This window comes from Diaporthe citri (genome assembly GCF_014595645.1).
Source record: "Diaporthe citri strain NFHF-8-4 chromosome Unknown scaffold_11, whole genome shotgun sequence".
Lineage (NCBI taxonomy): Eukaryota > Fungi > Ascomycota > Sordariomycetes > Diaporthales > Diaporthaceae > Diaporthe > Diaporthe citri.
This window is the reverse complement of record NW_025064856.1, coordinates 523,379-544,272: the sequence shown is the minus strand read 5'-3', so window position 1 is coordinate 544,272 and position 20,894 is coordinate 523,379. Positions and strand designations below refer to the sequence as shown.

Below are 20,894 nucleotides of genomic sequence, written 5' to 3'. Positions count from 1 at the left end.
ACATTGGTAAGCACCTTGCAGCTCAGTATGGCTGCCTGTTCGCCCAGTCTGGTTCGATAGGCCATGAAACGGCATAAAAGTTGCTTACTCTGCATCTACGGCATGCAAACCGGTGGGGCAGGAATATTTTCAGCGTGTTCAATGGTAACCCGACATTTGAGCTGCGACCTCGGATGCCAAAAGTCACCTTCGGTGACCTTAGAGCCTTGCTTTGAGATAGACGGCCGGCATAACGAATGGAGCTACATTCTATTCAAGGCACTGTTCATTCAAAGTGTTTGAAGGCCTCGTGCACGCTCCATAGCGAAATTTGGACGGTCATATATTGTATGCCTGTAAATTGAGAGTAGCTACGATTAAGACGTCGAGGGCGCGCTGTAAGAAGAATGATATAGCTGAGCTAGGAGCTGTTCGCTCTGGCCGTGAGTCTCACATTGAATTCCTGCCCTTCCTTGATTGAAATGATGCCCAAGACCGGCCTTCCCTCGTCCCCCTCTGGAAATGGCGGGTTCCCGACCATCTCGATATCGAAACGCCGTAGCACCGTAGCCACAAACGAGGTGACAGTATACCGGGCTAAGAAACGACCGCTACATAATGTCTTCCCGGCGCCAAACGGATGCCAGGACGGACTCTGCGGCAGATTCGGTTCTTTTAACCACCGCTCCGGTTGGAATTCGTGCGTGTTCTCGCCGAAGACGGATTCGTCAAAGTGCTGTATGCGGTGCGGAACCATTACGCGGTGGCCTTTGCGCATCAGCTTGCCCCCAATGACGGTGTCTTTGGTGATGAGGCGGATTGACGCGGACCATCCTGCCATGCGAAGGGTCTCATGCCAGATAGCATCGACCTGGGGACATTTAAAGCGGTCCTGGATGTAAAAGGGATCGACCAGGGTGTCCCCATCAAATGCTGGCCTTGTCTCTTCCCTAAAAGCGGCCATGAGAGAAGGGTTGTGGAGAAGATAAGTCAGTACCCAGAAAATAGATTTGCGAGCGTTGGTGTTGATACGACAGCAAATGTTAGCCAACAACATCCGATCAGCGCAAGCCAGGTACAACTTACGCAATGTAGAGGTGGAATACGATGATAGCCATATCCTCCACCTCCACCCCGAGTGCCCTCATCTCATCCTCCATGGCTCTGATCAGCCAGGCAGCATCCACTCGATCGGCCGTGGGCGTTTGGAAATATTGAGATAATGCAGCTACAACCCTGGCCCTGCCTCTTGCCATGTCTTGCGAGAGGAAATCTGGATACTGGTACAGCACTTTCCATATTAATTCGTCAAAAATAAGGAAGTTGTTGGGTACCTCGGGGTTGATTTTGCTGAGGGTTGCTCCAAAGTATACCTCCTGGCCAAGTTGGACAAATAACTTGGATGCCCATTGATACAATGGTACCTCGAGATGTGTTGGACTCTGGGACACAGCATAATGGCAGACTCGGTGGAGATTATCCAAGGTCAGATGGTTGTTGATCCAGACTCGAACCTTTCGTTGGAGGCGAACTAGATTATCGTGGCCTGGGTGGAGTTGGTAGATGTGCATCTTCTGGGCTAGAACCCCCAGAGATTCGCCCTGGAGGTTGGGGAATCCGGACTTGTCACGAGGCAAAGTGGTGTACATGGTGTTGATAGCATGCTCACTGTTCCCGTTTGTCCTCATGAGGCCTTGTACAAAGCCCTCAAAAGAGAGTGTTTCCGTATTCTTATACACCGCAGCAGACTGCTTTACCTCTGTAACGAGGTAAAACGTCATGCCAAATGCTGTTATGGCAAACGGTTCTGGACAGCAACGGAAATGGGTCCTTAAGGTTTCGATCACCTCAGCGATTAGATGCGTCAGGGGAAGGAAAGAAAAGTAGCTGCCCACCTGGTTCTGGATATGAGACCATTGGAATCCCGGAAGAAAGCAACGCCATGGCCTGGATGTCTTCATCAGATCGTTGAACTAGACTAAGTTGATTATATGACTGACCTAGGACTAATTTTGTCCAAGTCAGCACTCCAATATATTAAAGTTATTCAACCAAATTCTTACATGGAATCCAATAGGGAAGTTCCTTGGGCCGCTCAGGATGAAGGATGGGGCAGAGTGTGAATCTCCACGCTCGCCATAACACAAGCGATAAAACAAAGCCAAGAAGAGCCCATCTGAATGAACCATTGCCAGTCCCAGGGAGAGAGCTCACTGCAAAGCCTTCTGCCTCAGCATCGGCCATGGCTATAACTGAAGCACTTGCTGCTGAAGACATGGGCATGGGTATTGGGTGACGAGTTCGTCCAGGAAAGAAACAACCAGAGGCACTCGACGATTTTAAGAACCATGTCCACAACTGACTGAGACAAAATGGCAGAACAGCTCAGGTTGAAGTAGGAATGAATTCTGCTCGGGGCTCTATGTTCGTCGCTTTGAAGCAGTGAGCGACATGCCGGGCCCCAACGAGTTGAGATCATGGGTCACTAAATCGGGTTCGTGCACAATCTTGCCACATCGTACAGATCTTGGTGCGGCTCAAAAGCCTTATCCGCTTCCAGACATATGCTATTTCAGAAGGACTTAGTAAACACTGACCGAGTATGGGCACTCACAGATGAGAGAGGTTTCACAGCCACAATGAATGACACAGCAAAATACGACTTGGTGTCTGTCGAAGTACAAGTTGAATTGTGATGACTCCCTGCATGTTCCTGTGGGGGCGGAACCAACAAGTTAGTTGAATCCATGCCAAGCACGGAGATAACCAACAAATGTGAGTGATCATGCACATGTATTTTCATGTAGGTTGATGTAGGTTGGTAGTACTTTTATGCGCCTAAATCAGGTTTCAAAACCTAGGTTGCAGTGCTGATCCTACTCATTTAGTTTTCTTAGGCAGCAGAATATTGATGAGTATGCATCCATGAAGTGGTGAAGGAGCCTCGTCTTCCCAGCGGACCAATTAAAGTTCGTGGTAGTAGTGATGAGAGACAGCAGTCCATGGACACCAGCCTCCCTCCCCTCCCAACACGTCGCTTCAAACTATCCAATCACTGCTGGAACTGACAAATTGTTGCTAGCAAACTGTTTTAGCATGAGTCAGAACATGTCTGGTGTCAACGAATTACGGAAGGCCATCTTCCAAAAATTGTCACCAGGAATAAAATGTATCTACTACATATAAAAAACTCTCTACATAAATATAAGACTTTTAATTCTCTAAATATTTCCACTGCTAACACAAATTTTACTTAAGATCTGGAAAGTCCCATACTTGTATAAAATATACTCTTTGTGGGAATAAGCCATACATAGAGGGGCGTGTGCTCACGTCTCGTGGGTGCCTTGCATAGAATGGAAGGTGCATGGTAAGCTAGTCTGATCGATAGCGTTGCCAGCTGGTCGCGAATCAAATGCCAGCTGACAGTAACATCAGCCTAAAGCTGGACGGCCGAAGCCATTGGCTGCAACCTACCCCCTACACCATAGTCGGATCCAACCACCATACCCACTGTCACCATCAACCCTCATGTGCACACGAATAAGCCCAGCCAACACTCCTCTTAACAGTTTAACAATGAAGATATTTATATTCATTTCCGATTTATGTATATATAAATTCAGTGTGACCATAGTTACCTATTCTTAGAACTAGTAAATATCACACAATCTCGGCTGGGTCCTGGATAGTAGTATCAAAACTGATATGAATAGTACAGATTCTCCACAACTGTCGAGCCTCTCAATGCCATTCACTGAGCACTGTTTCCCCTCCACTTAGATTTGTGAGGCTTACACTTGCCTTCCAAACCATATCTCTCTTGTGAGCATCTCTGGACTCATCACTGGTGCTCTCGAGCTTGTCGCCGTCAAAGTACAGGCCCTTCGGAAACTCAACCATCCCACCATCGGACTCAAAAGCCGCGCGTAGTACGTGCCGGGCCGATGTGTCCGGAATTCGTATCGGGCCGCCCGGAATCAGCCATGCGCCAAGGGGGAAGAGGATGGAAATCAGCACCCGCACCAGCCACGGGGCGTAGCGTTGAAGACCTGTACTCATGTAGCCAGGGTCGACGGCCAGAACACAAATATTGCCCAGACTGGCGTCTCGGCTCATGCGATCCTGGAGCTCGTGCACCATCATCATGGCGCAGAGCTTGGCGGCGCCGTACCGGCGGTATCCGCTGCGCCACGCCGGGCCGTCTGATGCTAAACTCCAATTGCCCCTCGCGATGGCCTCGATGTCTGCTTGATCACGGATCAAAATACCTCCTGGGAAGGGATTGATGGGTTTGATCATAGTGTTCAATTTGCTGTGTGGGCTTTTGGAAGACGTTGACTTGGTTACCTTCCATCTTCGTCCAATTTCGGGCAAGTCTTCATCAAAGACTAAGGAGCTGAGCTACTTACTTGTGGGTCTGGGACCCGATCACCACTATACGTCCTGAACCTTTATCCATACTCTTCAACAAGAGTAGAACAAGCAACCAGTGGCCAAGATAATTCACGGTAAACGTGGGGTCTAGTCCATCGGGACCCCGGGTCTGCTCACTCATATTCTGGTATCCGGCATTGAGAACCAGCCCTTGAATGGGCGGTATGTCACCGTCAGAGATACGTTTATTGATAGTCCGTGCTGTGTTCCGAACGCTTTCGAAGTTTGCCAGGTCGATGGAAACAATCTCGTGCGGGTGTGAGGGGCGTCCTTCAGCTGCGAGGGCTTGTTGAAGTCCAGGCCCGACGTCTGCATCTCGGACCAAATAGAGCCCATAGTACACTGAAAGCTCAGGGCGAGATGTCACTTGGCTTACAATGGCTGTACCAAGGCTACCATTTGCGCCAGTGATCACTATTGTGCCTTTGGGAGATGGCATTTGGTGTGCTGAGTGGATCACTTGATTTGGCTCCGTGGTGCTTGAGGAAGCTTGCTTCGGTGGCTTTGGCAGTTCCTCTTCTATCCAAGTGCAGTACCACCCATCGTCAAGGACGCTTATCATCGGACGCAGCAAAAGTTCATGTACCCACTCACGCACACCCGCTCACCACCCCCTTTATGCCTACCTATTTCCCACTAAAAAGCCTGATTTTCAACCCAGCATAAATCATTCTAAACAAGGACTAAAAGTACCCATTTGTAAATTGGTTTACAAAAGTCTCATTCAGAGGACAAAGCTTTATATATTTCGGAAAGACTTATGTTTAACTATTAATAACTTTAAGGAATTAAAAGTTATTATCTCAGTAATCTCTCCTGTGTCTTATGTATACATATAAAGTTTAACATAATAATTAAAAAAAACAAAGGTTCCTATTTACTCTTGGAAACTTAATAGGTTAAATATCAGGAGTTTTGGTGGGAAAAGGGAGGGTTGTGCGTGAGTGGATACATGAACTTACCAGCAGGTCTCAAGCTTGTCCAACAAGGCCTGAGGATCAACATGGTCTCATAAAGTGGGTCAACTGCGGTCAACATGACATTCTGCAAAGGAACATAGGGGCCATAAAGCAATGGCACGTGAATGACAAAGCCTGTTTACCGGTCGTTGTCTTTGGTCCAATATGTGTGACCAACTGCAGTCGAACTGATAGGAAGCAAGGGTGTGACACGGGAAGACGCCTGGGCATGCATGGGTGCGGGTGGGGTGGGGCCAAGTGTTGGCTCGCTGGATGTCTCTGCACGAATGACGCCAAGTGAGGCTGGCAACGGTGATGGAGGTCTGATAGAGTGAATCATTGGCTCGCAAATTGTCGCCGTTGGGCAATCACAAGGTGTTCGAGAGGTAAACAAGAAATTGACAGTGGGTGGAGTGTATGCGCTGTTTCTAAGTTAAGCGTAAAGGGTTGGGCTCAGATGCAGCCTTCATCCGGTAATCACAAAGATCGACATCGAAGGATTGTGAGCTGAAAATATCGGCCGGTTCGGCGTCACTTCTAAGAAGGAATGATAGTATTTGCCGACAGTGCTGGGTAAGAACACTGGGTCACCTTGGGGGTTGTGAATGTAACCGTGGGTTGGTACATTTAGAAATACTTCAATGCTAGGCAACTGGGAAAATTGCAATGCAAGTGAGTTTGCGATTACGAAAATCATCTTTTCAACCTATCTTGTGCAGTGGGATCCTGTCTCCATTCCTTGATGTGCCGTTCCAAAATCCTTCTTTCTCTCTCCTCTGGAGCCATCATCTCAGTCTGGTATACTCTGTGGCCGTCTGGTTCTGAAACGGCATATTGAGAATCATACGAGCCTCGGCCGGCCGGCTTATTCTTCCTGTCCTGAAGCATTCGAGCATAGGCTGGCGTGACCGCCAATATGTCTTCAGGTCAAGACCTTTGCGCCGTCCCAGTGGGGACAGCACCCGATGGAACCTGGGACTTTGTTCACTTCCAGTCATTGACAACAGCAAGCATTGCGGTCTGTGTAGTGATGACAGTTCTGGCCCTCCTCATCGCTGTGCCTAGGGTTTACGTCAATCGCCGGCGTCTCCTCATAGCTGACTGTCAGTCTCTTTCCCAGCATTTGTATTGATTCTGCGCTGACCCTGGGTTTAGATTGTACCATCCTTGCACTTGTTTTCAGCATCGCATACCTGGTGCTTATCTCACTTAGTAAGCGGCCTCGAAGGGCATCATTTCGAGGGCATCCTACTGACGCGGTCCGCAGTGGCCCGCTTTTACAGACATGATTGGAACCTTCCGGCCTGCTGGTTTGACGCCAGTTTTGCCAAGGTAAGCATTGACGCTATGTAGTTCTCGATGGAATTGCTAATGAAGCAGTAGCTGCAATTTTGTCTTGTCTTCTTCTCGGGCCTCGTGCAATTCTTCCCGAGGGCGTCCATTTTCCTGCTGTACCGACAGCTTTTCCAGGTTCACGGTTCTTGGGTCCACATCGCAATTTGGGTCGGTCTGGTCGGCACATTCCTGACGAATGCTCCCAACATCCCCATATCAATCGCTATCGAAGCACCACATCCCGGTGAGACCTGGGAAGACGTGTTGGTGAGACTAAGCAGACCTTCCAACGGGCACGACTTTCGCCTGTGGGGTCCCATCCAAGGCGCGGCTTCTGTAGCACTTGACATCTTCGCCTTCGTTCTTCCACTGCCCATCATCGCCAAGCTCAATCTTGCCCCCAGGAAGAGAAAACAGCTGCTTTTCCTGTTCTCCACGGCGCTTTTGTGAGTAATGTGGCCTTTTGCACACTCAGTCGTGCCGACGCTGACAAAGTCCACAGAGGTGTCGCAGCAAGTATAGTAGCACTGGTCTACAAGGTACAATTACTGATAAAAGAAAACGAAAATCAAGGCGACGAAACGTGGCTTCTCGGCCCCGTGAACATTTGCATGTGAGCTTTCTCTTCATCCTACTCGGTATGAGGACATGCGGAGATGGGAATTAACGCGACTACGCTAGCGACGTCGAATCCAACATTGCCATTATTGTCGGCTCCATGCCTGCTTTTGCCAACTTCATGAGGATTCACGTGGCTGAATCACGCGTCTTCATGAGTTTATGGTCCAAATTGGGCGGCAGTGATCCATCGGCGCCGGCATCGTCCAATAACGGGAACCAGCGGCGCCCTCTACATGGCACGATTGGCTCGCCATTGCCCCGAAAGAAGGTCAAACCAACGTACTTGGAACTCACGGATACCAATATCCTCAAATCTGGGTATACGATTGAGGGCGGGGAGGGCCTGGCGACGACAACAACTGAGTCGGGTCAGCCAGGGATTCTTCGGACTACGGCAGTCACACAAGAGTCGCACTTTCCTCGCTCTACGGATAGTCTGGTCCGAAACTGAGCCGCCGTAGCTTGTGTAAGAGACAGATCTTTGAAGTTCTGACAGCAAGTGCATGTCATGGAATACAATATCCAAGACTGAGTGACATGGGAAAGACGGCCGATTGTGGTTAGATATCGCGCTCCGTTACAGTTTATACACATAGAAAGGAGCCTGGATGAATCCATTGTTTTCTCAGCAATTAAGTGTGTGCTGCCAATTTGACGTCTGTGATATGAAAAGGTCACCGGGGGTGGTTGATTGGCGCATAGACCAACCTAATTGGTGTCACAGACGAGCCTTTTTGGGGAAGGTACCCCCATTTACCCACCCCTCCACCTGAAGAGTGTACCTATGTACGCCTCCCCTTATCGAAGAAAAAAAGACGTTGGCCCAGGGTCGTGGGACCATCAAGCCAACAGTTGCAACCCCTGATACACAGTACTTCCGTGTACCACGCGAGACACCAGCCCCACTGACGTAGGCTCTGCACCCAGGAGATTCTGTAGCATTCGGCTTACTGCTACATTGAATGCGCCCTTTGTTGGTAGATATCTGTTGCCTGCATATTTGGTATGACCGTTGATATGGCACCCGCTCAGCTGATGAAACTGTGGTTTTTTTCGTCAAACGCTTCCATCATCTTGTCTTCCTATAAATCGACAAAATCCCGTTGAAGAGGCATCCTTAGCATGTCCCCAAGCACGCCAGCGTCTGATCTTCTTATCTTCTTTCCAGGTGAGCACTAACTCCTCAAAGATACCTGCAATCTGCGCTCCAGCATTTCATTAGCGCCAACGAACACCAGGGAACAGGCGCTCCCTCCACGCAATCACCCCGCTGAATCCTGCCCGGCCATCCTTCGAATTTGGTTTAATTGGCACGAATTCCCTCAGAAAAGATGGATGTCCAAGGCAATGTCGATTCGGAGCAGCCCAGTATGCGTGACCCAGCGCGTCTTTGCGTAAGTTTGCCCTCCAAGGCTTCCGCGGCCTGGTCCTCGTCAAATGGAATTCTGAGCAGTATACCAGTGCCTTGCCCTTGCCTCCACCTTAGGAAGCGGCAAGCTTGCTTACCCGGATAGCCAAGCGTACAACGCATCGCTGGCATCATACTATTCGTTGCAGCAAGAGGGTATCCGTCCAGCCTGTATCCTATCCCCCCAGACAACTCAAGACGTCTCGGAAGCAGTGAAGATCTTGGCAAAGCAAACGGCCAATGGTCTGTGCGAATTTGCCATCAGGTCCGGTGGCCACACCAGCTGGGCAGGTGCCTCCAATATTGCTGGAGGCGTGACACTGGATCTGCGCGGGCTCAACGGCATCGACGTCATCGAAGATGGGAAAACGGTCCAGGTCGGTCCCGGCGCATCATGGGACGCCGTCTACCGGAAGCTTGACCCCCTGGGACGCAGCGTCGCGGGCGGTCGCGTGGCTGGCGTGGGCGTGGGCGGGCTGACCCTGGGAGGCGGCATCTCTCACCTGTCACCCCAGCACGGCTGGACTTGCGACACGGTCCGAAACTATGAGGTCGTCCTGAGTGACGGAGCGGTGGTCAACGCAAATCGGGATGAGAACGAGGACCTGTTCTTTGCGCTCCTCGGCGGCGGTAACAGCTTCGGCGTGGTCACCCGCATCGACTTCGAAACCTACGAGCTGGGCCTGGTCTGGAGTGCTTCCGTGATGTCTGCCACCTCTGTGCTTGACGCCAACATCAAGGAGTTTGTCAGACTCAGCGCAGCCGACGCCTATGACGAAAAGGCTTCGTTCCTCTTGTCATTTGCTTACATCGGCTCTATGAATCTCACAGCCCTCGCCAACACACTCCTGTATGCCGATGCGGTGGAAAACCCTCCGGTCTACCAGAACCTCATGAAGCTACCGGCGCTACAAGTCAGCACGGGACTGAAAAACATGACCACCTTGTCTGTCGAAGCGGAGGCCATGGTCCCGAAAGGGGCTCGTTCTCTCTACCGCACCCACACCGTCATCTCGACCGAAGCCGTGCTCCATGCCGTGCACAAGGTTTGGAGCGACGCCGTTGCCGTTATCAAGAACGTTTCGGGTATCTCATGGGTCACGTCGTTCGACCCTCTCCCTCCGTCCTTCTACGCTCGTCACGCGGCCTCGAACGCTCTGGGCTTGACCGGTCGGGATGGTGCCGCGCTGCTTGTGATGTTGCTAGACGTCAGGTGGAGCGAGGCGGCTGATGACGAGAAGGTCGCCTCCACTGCTGAATGGCTATTTGACAATGTGGGCATCCCGAGCCTTTAGTTCCTGTTCCTTTTTCTCATCGTCATGCTGGTCAAGGCTGAGTTCTGATTCACGTGTGTACAGATCAAGAAAGAGGCACAAGCTCTCGGCGCATATGACCCATTCATCTATCTCAACTACGCAGGCCCAGATCAGGACCCGATAGCGACCTACGGTGCGGAGAATGTGGAGCGGCTGAAGGCAGTCCGGAGCCGAGTAGATCCTGGTGGGCTGTTCACCGAGCAGGTGCCCGGGGGCCACAAAGTTCCCAGTAGATGATCCACTACGCGTAATTCTCCCTTTCTCAATTGCCATGTCAGATTTAGACGGTCTAATAATACTCCAACTGCTTGCGTGGCTTCACCTCTGTGTGGTTTTCAACCTCCCTATGAATACGGATACGAGCACTGCCTGCCTACTTACCGAGAGAGCGAGCCCTTGGGCAGGGATGCCGCGCCATTGCTCGGCCAGCAACCCACTGATCATATAGAGGGCTGCTTAAGCCACTCGGAGCCGATCGGTCGAGCAGGTCAAATCTGGTGAACGAGCATGAGCACCAAAACCTCGGTGGCATGTCTCTTGGTCTCATAATCATCAAGTAGATAAAATTTGGCACCTGATGCAAGCCCTTGTGAGCTAAGTTCCCATTGTAATTTAGTCGCGCACGGCAAGGCACCTTGTCTGCCATCTAGTCGACCTTGGGGAATGCCCTTGCACATATGTTCAGTAATCAGGCCTGCCTTTGGTTTCTCCGGGAGGAGGGAAGAGTCCCGTTGTACTTGGGCACCGCCCCTCATAATTGCTGATTGTCACGCCGTCAGGCACATTTGTCAGGCACATTTGTCAGGCAGGGATGGGGCGACCTGGTAACCTCAGCGACTCATAAGCCTGGGTTTGCCCACAAGAATGAGGATCTTCAAGGGCCCATGAAGTGCAAAGGCCTCGCTCGGAGCTCCGAGGGTCACAATGCAAAGACTTTGGTTCTGCTCCAAAGGGGCATCCGGTACTATCCCGCCCATTACGCAAACACAACGACAACAAAGCAGCACGGCAGGAGTTGATGTTTGTATAAAATGTTGCTCGAAACTTTGTTTCATGGCGAGATCAATTTTGGCTCACCGGGGCTACCTTTTACCCTCCCGGATTAACAATTACCACTGTTTTCCCAGCCTCTTTTGTCTTGAATATTGGATCACATCATGCACATAGCCCGCCACGATCTCGGCCTGGCCCTGGCTGCGGCTGCTATCACGGCCCGCGTGGAGGCGGCCTTTGTACGACAAGGTCATCCAGACCAGCCTTGGTCCCGTTCAGGGCTACCAGTGTTTTACCAACCAGACCGAACTCGAAACTTGCTTTGGTGTCTCGTCCAGCAATGTTGCCAACTTCCTAGGAATCCCTTTCGCGGCCTCTACTGCTTACCAGAATCGTTGGAAGGCTCCCCAGCCCAGGCAACCATGGAATGAGACTCTGATCGCCGACACATGGGGTGCCCCCTGCCCCAGCCGGGACAATGCAGGCTACAGCGAGGATTGCCTGAACCTCAACGTGTGGACGTCAGCCAACTCCTCGACCGACAAACTCCCCGTGATTGTCTGGAATCAGGGCTCCGACGAGACCTCCGATAATGCATGGTGGTACGGTGGTGGAATGGCCCTGCAGCATGATATCATTGTCGTGACCTTCAACAGTCGTGACGACGCCTTTGGATTTTTGGCCCACCCGGACCTGAACGCCGAGTCTCTTGCTGAGAACGGGCACAACTCGTCCGGAAACTGGGGTATTCTTGACCACAAGGCAGCCCTGGAGTGGGTCCAGTCCAACATCGCCAACTTTGGTGGCGACCCAGACAGAGTTACCATCATGGGCCAGTCCTTCGGCTCTTCCCAGGTCTATCACGCTGTTAACAGTGTCTTGTTTAAGGGCCTCTTCGCTGGTGCCATTTCTTAGTCCGGCATTCACTACCCGACCAACCCATGGATTAACGGCCTTGCCACATCATACGTTAACATGTCCCGCGCTCTCGAACACGGTGTCAACTACACCACAAACCACAACGCCACCAGCATCGCTGAATTGCGATCCGAGAGCGTTTCTGTCGAAGCCCTGCTCGAGGGGTCCCAGGATCGTGTCGGCACCGACGACATGTGGTGGGTGACTGCCGTCAGCGCCGGCTACCCCCTGATCTTCAAGCCCGTGCTGGACGACTACGTCCTACCCGAGAAGTACATGGACCAGCTGCTCCAGGGCCCCGCCAACGATGTACCTCTGATCACGGGCGGCACTCACGACGAGAACGGCGCATCCCCGACGAACTCTTACGAAGCTTCCTATGTCGACGAGGTGTGCGCGCTCAAATGGGGCGACCTGTCGTCGCAGTACTTCAACCTGTACCCTACGGGAAACACAACAACATCCGCCAACGCGGCATGGAACCTCGCCACCCTCGACCTGGGCACCGTCTCCCAGTGGATGTACGCGACCGACCGCGTCGTGCGCTCCAACGCCACCGCGCCGATGTGGACGTACCTCTGGGACCACGCGCCCCCGGGCCAGGAGCAGGGAGCCTTCCACCAGTCCGAGATCATGTACGTGCTCAACGCGCTGTATGCGAACAGCGACACCTACCCTTTTGTCGATGACGACTTCTACATCCAGAGTATGGTTTCTGCCTACTGGGCCAACTTTGTCAAGACGGGTAACCCCAATTTTGGCGACTCGTATGGCAGCACGAATGCCAGCCTGCCCTACTGGGCGCCCAACACCGCCGACACCAAAAGCATGTTCAACATTGGTGACTCTTTCCGGAACATCAGCCTTGCCGTTTCCGATGCGAAGGTTTCTCTGATCCAGCAGTACTATGCCCAGCAGAGTGCTTTCTAGTTGGACTGAGCTGTTGTATGGCCAGTCTCATTTGTGTTTGCTCCAGGGCTGCATTTCGCTTCTGAGACAGGCCGCTTCGACGGGTTCGGGCCGAAATAACCGACTTTAGTTTCATCCTGTGTCAATATTAGATGATCTTATACATCAGCAGATTCGATTTGAATGATTTCCCATGGCACACATTTGCAACGGGTCAAGGTGGCCTCGCATGCCAAGGATATTCAAAGTGGTGCGAGCTGAATCCATCCCTGGGTAGCCTATGTGGATAAGGCTGGCTGGCTGATTGATAGCCAACGTCAGCATGAAGGTAGCTAAGCTTATGATTACAATGAGAGTATTCTACGAAAATCCGAATACTGTGTTACTGTCAGTATTAGTCCTGTTTTGCGTTTCATGTTTTGTAGCAAGCGGCGCAAAGAGTCGTCGGGGCCTTTGTGGCCGTGGCCGTGGCCCTGATTTCATGCCTGGTTGTCATAACACATGTGTTCCCATTTGATGCCCTAGGTCTGTGCTTGTATGGTCATGGATGTGTCATGAGTGGTCTTATGAGTGGTCCAGTCCCGAAGCCTCAGGAATACCCTTGACAGACGGAGATGTATCGAGCACCAGTCGTACATATCTTCAGCCAGATATTAGAGAATATCGATCGTCATTGACTTCGAATCGACGTATGACTTCCAAATACTGAACGCGGATGCCGCTCGTATCTCGGACGGAAGCGCTCTTCTCCGTGATCGGGTCATCTGGTCAATACTGCCCAATATCCCCGGCCCCTCGATCCCCTTCGGCCCAGAAATGCTTCTAGGCGTTCCCTATCTACAGCATATCAGGATCCGGTCGCAAGGTCTAAATTAGCGTCCCAAATCATTCCCCGAAGACGCCTGGTGGCATTTCAACCCGTCGACATGGTCATATTCCACCAGGATCTCTGCTAAGATGGGGCTCATTTGTGAGGTGTGACCAGGAGAGCACTGCCAGACCGCCCGGACGCATAGGTGACATAGCGGCCAATCTGTTTTAGCCTGTACGGTTTTGAACTTTGATTCGTCACGTTCAAAAGCGCTGTGTTGGGTTGCAGTCAGACGCCACCTAGCTCCGTGCTTGATTTTAAATTCAAGTCAGTCCTTCGGGTGCAGAATGTCAACGTCGTAATTAGGCTTCCGGGGGGAGATCAAAGCATGATGCTGCGGAGAGCGCGGGCTACGCCTAGGGGGGGTGGATCTGAAACGGCCGTCCCATCAACGAATGATCTGCAGCCACAATGCTACATATACCATGAACCACAGTCATAACATGATATTTCTTTTGTTTTAAAAATTTCCTGCAACCGTGGCTCACATAGCTGATGATCTAGGCTTATCCGGACAGGTGCCATCTGCCAGTGTCAAGACCCTTGGCGAGTGTCGCAGGAGGATCTTGCATGAACGAGAATCCACGCTCGGGGATCTGGCCTCGATCTGTCCCGCATGGCTCTCCAATCGGCTCAGACAGCTCGGATCCGGGGCAGTCAGCCCCCAATGTGATGTCCCAGCTCAGGGGCCTGAGGGAAAGCCCTTCTCGAGAACATATCACAGTGTGACTGCGCTTGTCCTACCGGGTGATATAGTCCCTGAGGGATCTTCTCCTACCTTGACGCTGTCATAAACACGAAAGCCAGCCAAAGAAGCTCCATGCGATCCTAAACCACATCAAATCCCCGCTGGTTGGGCCAACAACCGATAAACAGGTCGCAATGTACTGGGCACACTTGCTCATCCACTTGGGGGCGGTCTACGCTGCCTCGCCCGAAACCCGCAAGCGAGACCTCGCCTCGATCCAGTCCTCGCTCGACGCCATCAACGTCGGCCTCCAGAGAGTCGACACAGCCGTCCTGGGCCTCGCGACGGGCACCGGCGCCTCCCTCCTCCAGCTCGGCCAGCAGGCCGTCCCGCTCCTCCAGAACGCGAGCGCCCAGATCCGGCAGTCCGAGCCGCTCAGCCTCGAGGACTCGCTCAACCTGGCCACGACGACCCAGGCGCTGCGCCAGAACACAAACCTCACCATCAACGACCTCATCGCGCAGAAGCCCCTCCTGGACCAGGCCGGCTCCTCGGGGATCGTGGCCGCGGGCCTGCAGCAGCAGCGGGACGCGAGCAACGACCTGGCCGTCGCGCTCGCCAGCAAGGTCGCACCCGACACGCCCAACGTCGTCCCCGCGCTGAACGAGCTGGCTGGCATCTTCGACCGCGCCATTGCGGCCTTCAGCGGCGCGGACCCCGGTGCCGCATCACAGCTGCCGCCTGCGCCGACATTGACCGCGGCGCCTTCCGGTGACCTCGCGCCCATTACGCTTCCCCTCGCAACGCCGTCACCGGCGGGTGCGATGGCGCAGCCTGTGACTGGGATGGGTACAATCGGCCCTGATGGGTCGTGCAATTGTGCGGCTGAGTGCCCAGCTGGCTCGCTAGCTGGTGCGATGGTCATGAGATATTTCTAGGGGGCATGGCCGGGTGTGCACACGTCGTTGAGTTGGCGATTATTAATGTTACCGGTGTGGTGGATGGGTTTGGACGGCCATGGTGACTATCATGGGACTTGTATGGAAAGGGAGGCGCAAAAGGTTACGGATTTCGAGGACTATGGAGGATTGTCCGTCCCTTGGGCGTCGGATGTGGGATTGGGAGCAAGGGGGTTAAAAGGGTCAATGTGGCTTGTGTGCAAGCACGAGACTGACTTTCACCTGTGGCCTAGTTCACAGCTGATGGGTCAAGCTTGTGTGTGCAAGCTCTGGTAACGTTATATAATGCACCGATAATTGATAACTCACCGCCATCAACGGGCACTGGTATGATCTCCACTTCTGGCCGTTGTCAATCTGGGGGCGCAACTAAAGTTCCGGTACTGCTCCGTCGCTCAGGCTGTCAGGTCAGCATCAAATGTTCTTAGTGGCCGCGTAAAGGTCCTGAGCTGTACGCGGAAAGAAGCACAAGGCAACGGAGTATTTCAGTTGGTGACCTCAAGACGATGCTACTGCAGTCTCAAAGCTGGCGTCATCCCAAAAAGTGTAGTCTGAAACAAGAGGGTAACGCCCATGCGATTGGCTCACGGCGTTGCCTTCTCTGCCCAACCCGGATGATCCATGTACCTAGTGTACAGCACCAGCCTCGGTTCACATGCGGAAGCTTTTGATATACATCGATTCGATGGCCCGCACGCAACCACCCGCGCTTCGAATCGGGCTTGACTGTTCCTCACTTGCCGCCTCAGGCCAATGGTGAGCTCGAGAAGGCGACGAGATCATGGCCGACCCGAAGGATTCCGCCAGCAAGGCGGCAATACCAATAGAGCTCCTCAAAGTCGAGGCCGCGTTCTTGAAGCGTGCGGTTACCTCCTCGTCCGACAAGAGGTCAAAGGGACAAGGCGCCCCGAGCTATAAGCGCGATGTTATGTATGCAGCAAGTAAGCATCATCTGAAGGACACCTTTATTCATTCGAAGACCGCTCTCTTCAGGCTTTCATGTTACACCACAAGTATCATGGCACCGGGTTGAGGCAGGTTTTAGCCAAGCACCAATCCTCTCCGTGATATCCATATGGTAGGGGACGTTCATTGTCAGATTTGGCGCGCTAATTACAAATGCTGCAGTGAGAGAGCTCCTTGGCGGATTGAGCACGCAGCAGGCACAAGCTCTTGTTCCGACGACGGATAAAGTGTACGAAAGGGTGGCCAAATGGAAGCATCAGAAGGTCAAGAGCGTAAGCTTGGGCGCAGGTGCACAGGGACACTGGATTGGGCCTGAACAGGCCAACCATGTCATGCTGTACTTCCATGGTACGATTCTCACGCTTGGTCTCTTGCGGTAATTGTGCTGATTGGATATCAGGCGGTGGATTCTACGGCGCAGCAACGATGGGACATCTGAGATATCAGTTCACACTGCAACGCGACATGGCGAAGCGCGGCCAGGACTTCGCGATTTTCTCCCTGACCTACACGCTTTCCCCGGGCGCCACATACCCAACACAGCTCAAGCAGGCCGCGTTGGCGCTAAATTACCTCCTGGTTGACGAGCACCGCGATCCGGCGTCGATACTTCTCGGTGGGGACTCGGCTGGCGGGAACCTGGCTGCCGCGTTGCTTGAGCATATCGCCCGCCCACACCCTCAAGTTCCGGCGGTGACGCTTTCGCGGCCCTTGCACGCCGCCCTCCTGATCTCGCCGTGGATATCATTTCAACTCACCGAGCCGTCCGTCTCTAGTAACGCTGAATCCGACTACCTCACGCCAAGAGCGCTGAGGCGGGCGTCCAATGCGTATATACCACCGGGAGGCGAACACGATGATTACTCGCAGCCCGCCACTGCTCCGGTTGAGTGGTGGGCGGACATCGCTCGCAGCGTGGTAGACAAGATGATGATATGGGGAGGAGGCGGCGAGGTCCTCATTGATGGGATTCGAACTTTTGCCGCCACGGTCAAGAATGGGTTTTCGGAGGCCGATGTGGAGAGGGTCAATCGCGACGAGCAGAAAGGGACTGACAGGTTTACCTTCGTTGTCACGCCGAAGCACTCGCACGAGGAGATGATTATTGATGAGGTCTTCTTCAGGAGCAAGAAAGGCGAAGGGGCCGAGGTAATTGAAAGGTGGTTATCTGGAGTTTTGAAGTTGTTGTGAATAACATCTTGTTTGACTGAAAGTAGTCTGATCGAGTTATTTTGTTCCCACAATATTCGTGTGTATGCTTTTGTTCTCCACCACCTCCGCAAACCTCACGGGCAATAATTGGGTGTATGATGGGGTATGATATAGGTAACAACCTGGTAAATGAAATCACTTTGGCTGTTAGCCAGACAACTTTCGCACAACAAATTTGGCAGCAAATTTCCAGGTCTGTTATGGGCATAAAACGCAATAGTCGGAATGACAGTCGTTGGTATTTATTCTATCCAGTATAACTCGATTACTGGCATGGTAGTTTTCCTATGTGTCAATGTCATCAACTTAATCACAATCTTTATGGTGCCTCATACTTGGCTTAAGTTTTCCATACCGAAGAAACTTCTGAGGGCCATCACATTGTCACCTTCTCATGCTGTTGTCGGCAACGGAGCTGGGAGACCGGTTTTCACACTATATGTTGTGAACATTGCCAGAACATAATGACACTGATGAGCAACTACACTCCTACGGGATTTCGCACAACTAGCTCATGTTCGTTGCTTCAAATGATGGAGGAGAGAAAGCTAGAGAGAAAGTGGGGAGAACAAAGCCAGAAATGAAAAGCAAGAATAAGTTCAAATGGTTCCATGCCGTCGCCTCTGCCTTTCACAGGACAGCTGTCTCTACCAATTGGTACATTTATAAACGTGGCGTCAGCTAGCAGGCAAAAAAGGAAACTAAAACTGAAACATGTGCTTGACTGCTATACTAACTCTCCGTCGCCTCATGGAACCTTGGCCAACCATGCACCCACCTCACCTACGGACATCCTTTCCAGACTCTTGCTACGATTCGGAAGTTGACGTCGGATCTGTGTTAACGTAGCTTGTTGTCATCGCTATGTTCATCCACGGCGATTCGATTCCGGCCCAATTTGGAAAACCACCGCCTAGGCTCTGGCACTTGAACGCAGGATGAATAGGACCCAGCAACAGAGAGCAAGCCGGTTGCACGGCACGCATGCCGTTACACATTACAGGCATAGCAAGAAGGCCCTTTGGATCTGAAAGTTGTTCAGGATCCACGTAGTTGTAACCGTGCAAGTTCAGAGGTTTTGTGGGTTGAGGTGGGCTGTTTAGTGGGGTCGTGATAGGAACAGTCTTGCAGTATCCGGCGGGGATATTGGATGACGGAGTTGCGCAATATGTATATTCTGTCGGCCATTGTATGAAAACAGTTGGGAAAGCCCTAGAATACGCATTAGAAGGACTCCAGACAGGATATAGTAGGAAAATGGAAACCAACAAAGTGACGGTGGAGTTCGCAATTGGGATCAAGCGCGTCCGAGTGCCTGCAGCGTTGGTGGGGGGTGGTGTCCACCCTGGAGGCAGACTGGTAGTAACTTTCGTGATGTTGAGAATCGTATTGACAATGGTGACCACGGTTGCATTCATCCGAGGTATCACCGGAGAGCCAGGATCTGCACCTGGGAAATCAAGACCCTCATCGGGCCTTGCCCAGCCATAGAACGTAGGGTAATCAGAGTCTACCCAGCACTGATCAAAGTTGATCGAGGAGTTCCACTGGGCTTGACAACCTAAATACAGTTAATCTAGATGTCAATCCAAGGCACTTAAAGCGCTCGAGATGGAAAGAATCAACCCAACGAAGTTTAGGCACCACAAGGGTGGCTCGCCTGGTGTCGGGGGCTGTTGGGAAAAGCTCATTGAACTCTCATACCTTGGAACAGGGCAGTGAAGGTTACCCAGATTGTAACGTCCATAAGGGATATGCCAACGATTTTCATTTTCCTCAGATCGATAGCTCTGGCGTAAGTGAAGGTTTTCAAATTTTATCCAGTTGCTGGAAAGGGAGAAGACGTAAAGGTTGTGAAATTCGGAAACGGGAGATCAAAGCAGATCCAGCTGAATTTATTCCAACTCAGAAAGATCTGAGAGCTGAGCGATGCCTACGCAAAGTCTGCCTCGGCTCTTGGGCCCGGCCTTCACACTGCACACACTCACAGTCTTTCATATGATTGCGCCCCATCCATAATTAACTCTTGCACTTTTGCCCTTCTTCAGCTCATGCTGCTGTGAAGCAGAGCTGTGATATCACTAGTTCGCGCTCAAATGTGCGCCGGGCATGCTATAGCTTACAGTGTGGTCTGGGTCAAATTGTATATCGTACGAATATCCGCAGCTGAAGTTCCATTGCCAAGTTGCGGCGGCCGCTCCAACCATCGGCCTCTCCAACCATCGGCCGCTCCAACCATCGGCCGCTCCAACTGTCGTGCTACTCAATTCTTCCTGGTTACTTTGAAAAGCCACCGCCAATGTGTTACAGCGGTTTTCGTCGCCTTCTGATTGATCTGTTCAAGTCACCTGGTTTGCCATTTTGCCCTCAAGCGGTAAAATCATCTCAGCTTCTACACCGGTGCAGATGGCAGGCTCTAGGTACCTTTGCTTCAGCCTCAAGAAGCCTGATGAAGCCAGCCGGCGGAATGACTCTCAAAGTTGCACTTGTAGATATCTTGCTTCGGACTCCCCCATATTTATTTTTTCAATCTCTCATTCGAAAAAGAGCTTGTTTGATCAGTTGTTTTTATTCACCTCTCTCTGACAGAAACAAAAAGCAAGAAGCAGAAAAATGGCTGAACATACTGCCTATTCGCGAGAGCCAAGCCATCGACCACATTTTATGGCAAAAGAAGATGGTATATGTCAGGCAAGGACGTTTTGCCTGACAAATGCCACACCCTCTGATGGAGGCCATATTTCAACCCTTACCACAGGTTCTGTTGACACTGCGAATAGCCCGGGTCCAGGTGAGAATGTTTGGAAGCCAGACACCCCCCTCCGATCCCACTAGTTATGGGCTCATCAAGCCAGAATCCTATGTGATTGATCAATTTTACAACAGATGAAAACGCCTATCACGATGAGGATACTACCCTCAAAACAAATCAACCAATGTGTGCCGAATGCCTCGCAGAGAAGCACGAGAAAATCAAACTACCTGCACAAGGCCCGTGGCGACTCAGAACGATGCTCGACAGATTCAAGCAGACATTGACTCCTATACTGTTATTCTTTCTGGCGATTTGTCTCTTGGCAACTGTCATAACCTATGTACAAGCAACTTATAAGGCGGAGGAAAGATCCAATCGAGGCAGTCCGCTCAGTGATTTACTCAAGACAGATGTCAGCAGGACGCTCACTATTCTCCGGACGTCCCAAGGTATCTTGTCTGCTTTGGTAAGCCTGGCCCTGCAAAATGTCTTTGTTCTTCTCCAATGGAGTCAAATACACCCACCAAATGGAATTTCCTATCTCAACATTCTGGCATTGTCGCCCACT

At 51.8% G+C, this 20,894-nt stretch overlaps 7 protein-coding genes across 7 annotated transcripts; 5 read left to right on the top strand and 2 right to left on the bottom strand.

Moving 5' to 3' along the window:
- Window positions 1–400: 400 nt before the first annotated feature.
- INS49_003933 (uncharacterized protein) lies at window positions 401–1,628 on the bottom strand (the record flags this gene model as incomplete). The annotated part of the gene is made up of 2 exons (XM_043164723.1): window positions 401–929; window positions 1,066–1,628. 2 exons carry the CDS (start codon window positions 1,626–1,628, stop codon window positions 401–403), a joined length of 1,092 nt encoding a protein of 363 aa, XP_043018373.1.
- A 2,014-nt stretch (window positions 1,629–3,642) lies between these two features.
- INS49_003932 (uncharacterized protein) lies at window positions 3,643–4,281 on the bottom strand (the record flags this gene model as incomplete). The annotated part of the gene is made up of 2 exons (XM_043164722.1): window positions 3,643–3,663; window positions 3,778–4,281. The coding sequence occupies 2 exons, from the start codon at window positions 4,279–4,281 to the stop codon at window positions 3,643–3,645; spliced, it is 525 nt and encodes a 174-aa protein (XP_043018372.1).
- Window positions 4,282–6,291: 2,010 nt separating this feature from the next.
- INS49_003931 (uncharacterized protein) lies at window positions 6,292–7,782 on the top strand (the record flags this gene model as incomplete). The annotated part of the gene is made up of 6 exons (XM_043164721.1): window positions 6,292–6,478; window positions 6,531–6,587; window positions 6,643–6,707; window positions 6,759–7,156; window positions 7,213–7,323; window positions 7,392–7,782. The coding sequence occupies 6 exons, from the start codon at window positions 6,292–6,294 to the stop codon at window positions 7,780–7,782; spliced, it is 1,209 nt and encodes a 402-aa protein (XP_043018371.1).
- Window positions 7,783–8,662: 880 nt separating this feature from the next.
- On the top strand, window positions 8,663–10,292 carry INS49_003930 (uncharacterized protein; the record flags this gene model as incomplete). Its single annotated transcript, XM_043164720.1, has 3 exons — window positions 8,663–8,725; window positions 8,793–10,013; window positions 10,098–10,292. The coding sequence occupies 3 exons, from the start codon at window positions 8,663–8,665 to the stop codon at window positions 10,290–10,292; spliced, it is 1,479 nt and encodes a 492-aa protein (XP_043018370.1).
- A 920-nt stretch (window positions 10,293–11,212) lies between these two features.
- INS49_003929 (uncharacterized protein) lies at window positions 11,213–12,896 on the top strand (the record flags this gene model as incomplete). The annotated part of the gene is made up of 3 exons (XM_043164719.1): window positions 11,213–11,287; window positions 11,352–11,903; window positions 11,964–12,896. 3 exons carry the CDS (start codon window positions 11,213–11,215, stop codon window positions 12,894–12,896), a joined length of 1,560 nt encoding a protein of 519 aa, XP_043018369.1.
- A 1,732-nt stretch (window positions 12,897–14,628) lies between these two features.
- On the top strand, window positions 14,629–15,372 carry INS49_003928 (uncharacterized protein; the record flags this gene model as incomplete). Its single annotated transcript, XM_043164718.1, has 1 exon — window positions 14,629–15,372. One exon carries the CDS (start codon window positions 14,629–14,631, stop codon window positions 15,370–15,372), a length of 744 nt encoding a protein of 247 aa, XP_043018368.1.
- An 802-nt stretch (window positions 15,373–16,174) lies between these two features.
- Window positions 16,175–17,550, top strand: INS49_003927 (uncharacterized protein; the record flags this gene model as incomplete). Its single annotated transcript, XM_043164717.1, has 3 exons — window positions 16,175–16,334; window positions 16,522–16,707; window positions 16,760–17,550. 3 exons carry the CDS (start codon window positions 16,175–16,177, stop codon window positions 17,548–17,550), a joined length of 1,137 nt encoding a protein of 378 aa, XP_043018367.1.
- Between the last annotated feature and the right edge of the window lie 3,344 nt (window positions 17,551–20,894).